This window comes from Clupea harengus, chromosome 19 (genome assembly GCF_900700415.2).
Source record: "Clupea harengus chromosome 19, Ch_v2.0.2, whole genome shotgun sequence".
In the NCBI taxonomy this organism is placed as follows: domain Eukaryota; kingdom Metazoa; phylum Chordata; class Actinopteri; order Clupeiformes; family Clupeidae; genus Clupea; species Clupea harengus.
In genome coordinates, this window is record NC_045170.1 from 5,325,578 (window position 1) to 5,335,711 (window position 10,134).

At 43.9% G+C, this 10,134-nt stretch overlaps 1 protein-coding gene across 1 annotated transcript in view; it reads right to left on the minus strand.

Moving 5' to 3' along the window:
- LOC116225073 (processed variable antigen-like) overlaps positions 1-9,439 on the minus strand; it is a 20,448-nt gene extending 11,009 nt beyond the window's left edge. The window contains exon 1 of the mRNA XM_031586646.1: positions 9,334-9,439. Coding sequence (XP_031442506.1) covers positions 9,334-9,439 — 106 coding nt within the window. The remainder of the gene's footprint in view (positions 1-9,333) is intronic.
- Positions 9,440-10,134: the final 695 nt, after the last annotated feature.

A 10,134-nucleotide genomic window follows, 5' to 3' on the forward strand; every position in this document is an offset into this window, starting at 1 on the left:
TCCGTGCGAATAATTGAAAAGTATTTCATGGGCACTTGTTTGTTACTATGTGGTGCTTATTTATTTATCTGTACAATTATTTACTGGTGTGATTGCTCTAATCACACAGCATTGCAAAGCGTAGCCATCACACTATTGCTCTTCTTAAGTTTTGATTTTTGATTTTTTTTATACCAACCACTTCCTGTCTCTGCTTCTGCTCCCAGCACTGCTGCCTAGCTAGCCCACATAACAACAAAAAGGTTTTTAGTTCGTCAGAGTCGTCAGAGTTTGTTGCGGTGGTAAAGTCATCGGAGTTTGTTACGGTGGTAAAGTCGTCAGAGTTCGCTTATGGCGGTAGAGTCGTCAGAGTTCATTACAGTGGTAAAAACAAAAACAAAGAAAAAATCTTGCAATTAGAACTAACATCACTGTGAGACTGAGTGTAGCCTAGCGATACAGACAAGATGGCGGAAGCATAGAGGACTGCAGCAGGCACAGTGGCAGACAGGTTGCAAGCTGAAATTCCCAAGAACACAAAACTAAATCAGACAACATCACTAAAAGTTCAGCAAAATTGAAGAAGTGGCCTGCAGGAAGCTCGGAGAATATTATCCATCCAGAATTTGTGGAGGGAGATTTGGTGGAAGCGGGTGGAATTTCACCCCTTGTCTGTGTAAATCTGTCTCTGTGAGCTGAACATATGAGGTGAGGCAGGGGAAGAACGATAATAGACTAAACATTTTAAAAAATCGACATATGGCCAAAAAACAAGAAGAGCTCCCACCCCACCCACTCATCTTCCCATCATGCTCTCTGCTCTGATGCTCTGGCGTTGTCAGGCAGCCTTATTCAACAACTTCTGAGAAAAGATGCCGGTCTTAAGCGAGGCACTGATAGTGTCATTAACTAAATGTTTTAATAGCTTCCTCGTGTAGGCCTAAAGTGAATTTGCTGAGCTAGGCTTGACATTACGTTTTTTGTATTTTTTAATTGTCATGGACTGGGGCAAATAGCACCTTGTAAAAAATGGTCTATTTCTGTATAACACACCAGCATATTAACAAACTGTATGTTTTCCCATTTGTCGAATCAGTGTAACATCTGCTGTCAAATAAGGTAATAACACAATTAGTCGTAACATGCTCACACTCATCCCCAATTTAAATGAACCCCAGTAGGTTCATAACAAGATTTCATACACCATGTTTTCTCTTCCAAATTGGTTAAATGTTTTTTTTTTTGAAAGATTTAACCATTGAATCATATTTCTTGTATTAGAAAGACTTCATTGGCTTTTGGCACATACCTCTTGGGGGTAAAATTAATGTAAAATCAAATAAAGAACAACCAAGTGTACTCAGCAGAGGTTACACCATACACCATCAGACGTGGGTTTCTTTAAATGCTCGGTGCATTATTGGATAAATCTGCTTACATCCAGTAACATGTTCTGATTTTTCAACAGTGAGACTATTTATCCGTACCTTCATTCACACTCATTGTGCAGCAGACTCAGTGACAGTAGAGTTTGAGGATTTCAAAGTCATCTAACTGTCATCGACATTCTTTTCGACTTAAAGCACAGAGGATGGGTAGAGTTGTGTAACACTTTAGTCGTTTCACAGTTTAGACCTTGAATTGAATGAATGGACAGATGATGAATGTTTGGCCTTGGTCCGGGTAAGTTATGTAGCTTATTTTACACAACAAATTGAGACTGTCAACACAATCTGTACACTGCTTTACTGATGATGTATCCTACTGTGTGCTGTGTGCCCATGTGCTCCAGACTGAATCATTATAATAATCAGTGTTGGGGCTGTGGCCTATAATGTGTCATTTGTTGGGCAAAGGTTAGCCTCTAGTCCTCTGCTGCTCTTGAGCAATCACACTTCACATTTTTCTTGTAATAATGCATTTCGTGTTCATTTATTTACCTGTTTACTTATTTATTGATTTTATCTATCTGTTTTTGGCTATTTTGTGTGCATCAGTATGTGTTAAACTCCAGCAATGATCTGGCCTAATTAGAACCATTATGCATTTAAAAAAGAAAGTGTGCTTTTTTTTGTTGTTTTGCAAAAGGGTATGGCTCATTGATTGCAAGGTCAGTGGGTTGTGGGCGCCACCCACCCAGACCAAATTATATAAAAAGGGTTCCATGGCAAAAACACAACAATTTCTCTCCACATGTCTTACAACCACAGGTGTGTAAGTACAACAGGCTAGAGAGGGGTTATGAAGGGGGATATGAACACACTGTGAAGGAAGCGAAGGCAGCCAAGTCTTCTCCAGATGAAATGAAGTCACCGTATCATCACTGAAAAACATCACAGCTGTGATCATCTCATCTGTAATGTTATTTATTATAACAAATTACCACTTGTGATATTTTGTACACAAAACGTTCTCTCTCTCCTTCATCCTTCAATGTCATTGTTAATTACTTCAGAGGCACTTAATATATTAGTACCGAATTACTCCTTTCATCACTGGGGTATGAAACCCTCATATCTCCACAAATGCTGGAAGAAATCAAAACAAAAGGCATCATCCATCCACAAACACAGTTTCATCCGTCCTTTGTTGGTTTGCCAATAGCATTTGTTCCTTTTCAATGATCCTACTAAATGGTGCGAGAAAGAAAGGGAGAAAAGAAAAGACAAGATAAGAGAAAAGAAAAGAAAAGAAGGTGTAATCCGTCGATTTGCCTGGTGTCCTCATCCTACCCCCTCGTCTCTTGTGTATGTGTGCCGCCCCCCCCCCCCCCCCCCCCCGCCCCTGTCACGCTAATGGAGCGAGCATTGACAGGCATTGTCTCAGGAGCCTCCCCACCTTCCCCTGGCATTTACCCAGGTGTTAATTGATTCCTGGGTCACCTGTATCCATTACCGCCTCTTCCACACACCTCCCCCCTCCTTCCTTCCTCCCTGCCTCCCTGGAGAAAAACACGACCCACAATGCACCAGTCTCGCTGGTAGGAAACTGTGACACCGCAGCACATAAGCACGTACCCCACGGGGGCTGCGTGTCTGACTAAAACAGGCTGGGTCATTTTTCTCTTTGCTTTGCTCCGAGATGTAAAACCTACACGAACAGGTTGATGGGGAAGTGCGGTGCTTGTGTCAACATGATGGCCAGGGAGGAGGGTTTGTTACATCAGTGATATAGGTTAAGACAGCCCAATTGGAAATAATATTACTGCTAAATATGTACAATGAATACTGAATGTATTTCATTCACAAGTATGTGTGTGTGTGTTTGTCTGTGTGTGTGTGTGCGTGTGTGTGTTTGTCTGTGTGTGTGTGTGTGTGTGTTTGTCTGTGTGCGTGTGTGTGCGTGCGTGCGTGTGTGTGTGTGTGTGTGTGCTATCAGGTCATCACCACAGCTGTCAGCTGTATTCACTCTATATTCACTACAGCACACAGTCACACTGGCTGGTTGTGGAGCCATGGCCTTCCTCGTCTGGGAGCCTTTGATCAAACCTGCTGCTGAATAAGGTAGTTGGGGCAGGATGATGCTACAGGCTTGGCATTGTTAGGGGACCGCAGACACACTGAGCCTCTGGAGGCCTTTGTCTGGCTCTGATGATGGCAGTGGGGAGGTTAAAGGTCAGCTGCTGAGGCTGGTTTGGAGATTCTTGAGATATTTCTCTGGACTTCACCGCATCTTCAAAGGGAATGCCTTTATGAAGACATGGCTTTGGCAATGGATGGATATACAATGGGAATGCCTTTATGAAGACATGGCTTTGGCAATGGATGGATATACAATGAGAATGCCTTTATGAAGACATGGCTTTGGCAATGGATGGATATACAATGGGAATGCCTTTGTGAAGACATGGCTTTGGCAAAGGATGGATATGCACGGAAATATATATGTTATTTCAACAAAGCCATGTGTGAACAGGATATCCCAGTCCACCTAGTCTCATGAGGAATATCATGGTGTTGGAAGGCAGACTAATAAAACAATAATGGTTATTCAACATTATTGCATTCTCAGTAAAATATCAGCCTGCCAGAGGAAGCGCTCCTTCCTATCCCTTAAGGTCTTTAAAGCTGTAATTTATACACGTGCCTTTAATTATCTGTTGGAAGTGAGAAATATGAACTAATAACGTCAATACAGATGGCCTGCTAAACATACTTCACCATAACCAAGCCTGCTTTCATTTCTTGACACGATGAGTCGGCTGGCTGACCAGGGGTATCGCCCTCTCTGCAAGGCTACATTAGCCCTCTGACTGCATCTAAACAGGATGAGTCAGGCTCTTCATTCATGACCATGTGTCCAAAAAAACCATGAAAGGAAATCAAACGAAAACAGAAGGATTCAGTTTGTGGATGGAGATGACGTGGGAGTATTGGCTGATGCCTCCGCTGGGTCGGGTCGGGGATGCAGCGGGGGTGGGGGGGTGCCTGGGGTTGCCCTTAGGGTCGGGGATGCAGCGCTGCAGCCTGGGGTTGCCCTTATATTATTGGTGTTAATCATATTCCACTCTTGGCACAGGCCGTGTGTTTAGCTGGGTCTGTAAATAGCCTCAGTCTGTGCTTGGGCCCTGTGCTTAAGAAACACCATTCAAATGCCTGTCTGAACAGGAAGGATCAATGTGTAGACGATCAAAGCTAACCACTTGCTAACTACATGTGAGGGTAAGCAGTCAGTTGTTTGCTAACTTTGCTAACACTCTACTTGTACCCTCCCTCATACGACTGCTGTAAGCATACCACAGAAGCACATACCACAGAAGCACATCATGAGTGTTCATGAGTGCTCATAATGTGACACAATGTGACCGTCACGACAGTTTCTTCTCAAACTGCTGTGTCATTCTCTTTTTTCTCTCTCTTCTTTTAATAATCTTCTAATTCTATATTCATATAGAAGCATATGATCTTTGTTTTTATGTGTCTTCTGCTTCATCATCCCATTTTCTTGTTCTGCACCCCCCCCCCCTGGCATGTCCTCCCAGTCCCCAGTGCCATCTGCGCCCCTGCCTACATGTACCCTCTGTCCACCACACACCTTCTCCCTCTGTTCTCTTGACCTCAGTGCTGGTCCTGATGGCATAGTTATGTCTGATGGTGTCCTATGTTGCCATAGCGCCCATACTCAGCATCACTCCCCTCTCCTCATGTTCTGACCTTCACAGCAGTGTGTGAGTGACCGTGTGGCCCCCCCCCCCTGCCTCTGGGTCTGCTCTTAAATCACCTCTCCAGGCAGGTCACTCTGCAGAGAGTACTCAGAGACACGCCGAGCAACAAATGACTCCACACACACACTCTCCCCTCTCCCTCCCTTCTCAATCCATCTCTCTCTCTCTCTCTCTTTCTTTTGTCCATCTCTCTCTCATTCACCCTCTCTCTCTCTTTCTCATTCCCCCTTTCTCTCTCTCATTCACCCTCTCTCTCTCTCTCTTTCTCTCTTTTGTTCATCTCTCTGTCTCATTCACCCTCTCTCTCTCTCTCTCATTCACCCTCTCTCTCTCTCTCTCATTCACCATCTCTCTCTCTCTCATTCACCCTCTGTCTCTGACTCTCTCTCTCTCTCTTTCTCTCTCTCTCTTTCTCACTCACTGTATTTCTCTCATTATCAATCTATCTTCCTGTCAGTCTAAGCATATCTGTCTACCTCACTCTCACGTTTACAGTATGTTCTCCACTCTGACGAGTCCCGCGTGACGTATTTGTAGTTGAGAGGCCGTGTGTCAAAGACCTGCTGCCCTCGCCCCCCCTACGCCCCCCCCCCTCGTGTCCTGTGATGGACAGGCGTGAATTGGAGGAGTGGACACCTCATTCCACACAGGCGATGGGCTGGTGCAGTGTGTGTGTGTGTGTGTGTGTGAGATGTGTGTGTGCAAGGGAGGAGTCTATTAAATCCATCTCCCTGTCCCCTTCCACACACACACACACACACACACACACACACACACACACACACGCACACATCCATTTTTTATATGGAGTACCAGAGTGAGTCTGTGTGTGGCCATGACGTATGTATGATCCAATATGGATGAAAGGCTGTCCTGTTAGGCTTGTGACAGATTTATGGCATGTTCCTATGTGTGTGTGTGTGTGTGCGAGCATGTGTGTGTGTGCCTGTGTGTCTCTGTGTTGTTTGTGTGTAGAAAACTGCTGGTGTTAAATAGGTTTAAAGGACTGTTTTGTTAGTAGCAGATTATTCATTCAACACACTTCTTTCTCATCAGTGTAATTTCAAACTGCTCAAACCTTGTTTGTTACTGGAAGCTGGTTCATCTTAAGTCCATTCAAGCACTTCAAAGACGGCGTCAGAAAACAGAATCGACACACATGACTGTCGCAATTTTCTCTGCAGGTGTCTCTACGGCAACCGTGGTAATTCATCCTTGATGCAGACGACTGGCTGCCTTATTGTTATTAACTCTGATAAATGATATTTATCTCATGAGATGCATGAGACGGATATCCTCCAGCGCACTGCGCTGAGCTACGGCATCAAGGTAGCGAAATCATCATGATCACCCACACACAAAGGCTCTTTAAACCCCAGGTTCACGGTCAGAAGGTGACTGGCTCCGTTATTCTTGGGAGTCTAATTAGCAGAATATGATTAGCAGACACGCCTCTAGTGGTCATCAGGCTCAATCTGGTGTGTGTGTGAGAGTGTGTGTGTGTGGAGGGGGAGGTATATGTGTGTGTGTGTGTGGGTTTGTGTGTGTGACTGCGGGTGTATTGAGGGGGAGGTATATGTGTGTGTGAGAGTCTGTGTGTGGGTGGGGGGTTATATGTGTGTGTGTGTGTGTGTGTGTATGTGTGCATGTGCAAGAGAGAGAGAGAGAGAGAGTATGTAAATATGTGTTTGTATGTGTTTGTGCTTACATTTTATGTGTGTTGTGTGTATATGGAGAACGTATCTTGATGTGTGGGATCGAGAGAGAGTGTATTTGTGTGTTTGTGTGTTAAGTGTATGTGTGTTTGAGTGTTTGTAGCAGAAAGATAGACATGAAGAGAGAGAATGAGTGTGTGTGTAGGTGTTCAGTGTATGTGTATGTATGTATGTGTTTGTGTGTGTCCGTGTAATCGTGTGTGTGTGGGTATGTGTGGGTATATGTGTGTGTGTGTGTGTGTGTGTGTGTGTGTGTGTGTGTGTGTGTGTGTGTGTGTGTGTGTGTGTGTGTGTGTGCGTGCCTGTATTTGTGTGTGTGTGGGTGTGTGTGTGTGTGTGTGTGTCATGTGGTCCATGTGTTATGCTCACGCTCACGCAGGCTGGGCTGGGGCCTGACCATCTGCTCGGGAGGCAGTGTGGGCCTGGTCAGTGAGTCCCAGTGGACCGCAGTGCTCTGCTGCCCAGATGCTAACGCTAATGCTACCAGATAGAGGAATCTGTTCCCTGTCGCTCCGCGCCCACACTCCAGCCTCTCATTATCCTGCATGATGTCCCAGCTTGTGCTTAAAGTGTGTGTGGTCCAGTCCTCTCTCTCAATCCTATCTCTGTTAATTGTGCTCTAATCCTGGTCCGGAGCCTCTCTCTCGTGCTCCAGTTGACCAGTTTAAGGCTCCATTTCAAGTGTGTGGTCTAATCCTGCTCTCAGGCCTCTGTCAGTTCAGCCATTTTAAAGGCTCTCCTTTGAAATATGTGATCCAGTGTGGTTCTCAATTGAGCCATTTTAAAGGCTCTCCTTTGAAATATGTGGTCCAGTGTGGTTCTCAACCAGTGGCGGCGCCAGACATTTTTTTCTGCAGGTGCTATGGGGGAGCTCGGCGTTTTAGTGAGGGTGCTATGAAATGAGGATAATAGCCTATGTGTCACATGGTTCTCTACTACAACAACTTTACATGTTTGCTCTCTGAAGCGTCTTTGGGGTCCATGAAAAGCGCTAAACAAACCGATTGTATTATTATTATCTAGGCTTCTTCCGACAGACGCGCACATCTGCGACGGTCACTGACAAAAGGCATACAGCATGTTATAGAGTCCGCAATCCCAAATACCTAACTTACTTTAAAACACTTGTGGTAGTGAGGATTAAAGTTGGGCGACAGGTGACCACTACCATGTCAGATAGAGTGAAATTAATCTTGGAATAGCAGATAGAATTAACTAAAACAGTCAAAGAGTCAGAAATGCGTTAAAAAGGTATATATTATTTCAGTTCACAATCATCAGTAATCACATAGAACCTTATGTATACCTAGCACACAGACAGACTGCTTGTCTTAGGCTAAAGAGTCTCTGATTTTTTTAAGGCGGCTCCAAAAAATCCAAAAAAGAGGAAAAAGGCAAAAAGTTAAAATCTTCGGCAAAAAAGGGCATCTTCGTTGCTAATCAACCGAAACGAGTCTTCAGCGACACAGGGCAATCAATGCATGCAACAAATCAGACAGCTTTCATTAATGTTACACAGCTAACAATACCTTAGTTGCATTGTACTCCAACCACGCAAACTGTCCCAACCAGCTTTTACAAAAACTCCTTTGTTGGACTCCAAACATGCAAGGTGGATATTTCTGGAGTTTTGGTCTTCTCGGACCATCCTGAGCGTTCATGCTAATGTCACTGATGCTGCTAGCACCATGGTTAGCACCCTCAGTAGTGGTGGAGGGTTGACCTCCTTGACCACAACGTTCCTCTCCTTAAAAATCCACACCAGATACCCCTGGCATTTCTTCTTCTTCTACGTCACTCTTGTTTCTTAATCGTTCTTCCAAACATGGACATTTAGGTAGCAAAAACCGATGCATTGTTGATATTCACTTGAAACTACCACGCACTAGCTCGCTTTCTCCTTCAACCGTCCGGTAACGTCAACATTCAAGCGTGCGACGTGAAAGTTGGGTCAAAGGTTATGACAGAATGATTGCTCTGTGTCTAAAACAATTTCAATCTGTTATTATTTTCTTTTGTGAGTTAAATAGTATTATCACACAATAAATAACGCAGAATGAAATTAAATAACAATAATAAATAAACCATTATTTTCTTGGGGGTGCTATGGGGGTGCTATGGCTAATCCAGGGGGAGCTAGAGCACTGCTGTTTGTCTTTGCCGGTTTCGTATCCTTCAGCTTGTCAAAAAATTCACGTGTACCACTGTCCATTAGGGAGTCTAAATTTGTATTTCAATATGTATTCATGACAGTGGGGTAAAAGTGAACTACTCTCCGCAGCTTTAGGGGGGGGGGCTCAGTAGCAACATATACCAATTGTCGAATAATGGGGCTTTAAAGTGCTCACTCCAATCCTGCTCTCAGATTTCTTGTTGGTGCCAGCATTGGACACATCCTGCTCTGAAAATCTCTCGCTGTCAATTGTGTGGTTCAACGCTTAAGTAATGGTACAGTGTGGCTCTCAAGCCTCTCACTATCCTGCATGATGTCCTTGGTTCTGCCTTTAACTGTGTGGTCCGATCCGAAGAGTGGGGTCTCGTGTTGTTCTCTGCCCTCAGCTTTCTGAGGATACAGTTCCATGGTTCCTGTTTCCAGTGTCTTCTTATAGTTATATATATATTAGTGCTGTCAGTTTAACGCGTTATTATTTTTTTAGATTTACATTCTTTTTGGCCTCGCAAACTGGGTAGTAGGCTAACGTTACGGTTTGAGTGAATGGTGAGCGCGATACGGCGAAATGGATGATAAAAAGCTTCTGAATGGAAAGTTTACTTTTAAAAGTTGTGTTGTGCAAAAGAAGCGAGCTTCACTGTTGTCTGAAAATGTCAACAGGCAGCTGGCTGAAAGCAGAGAAGTAGTAGGCTTACCTTTTATTGGTAACCTAACTGTTACAGCATTGTTTCTGAAATAAGAGGCCTGACTGCTATGTTCCCAGCAAACTTGGAAAAAAGAAAATATTAAGCCATGGTTTAACTGCACTATAGGCTTAGTCCTTGTTTACCTGAAATGTGCACTTAATAATTTTATTTACATTTAGAATAGATAAAAATGTGCGATTAATCGCGATTAATTTTGAGTTAACTATGACATAAATGCGATTAATCGCGATTAAATATTTTAATCGTTTGACAGCACTACTATATAGAAGGTTGCTAGTTCGATTCCCTGTCGAAGTGTCCTTGAGCAAGACACTGAACCCTTAATTGCTCCAGATGTGCAGTGTGCCATCAGTGTAAATGTAAAATGTGTATACATCCTTGTAAGTCGCTTTGGAT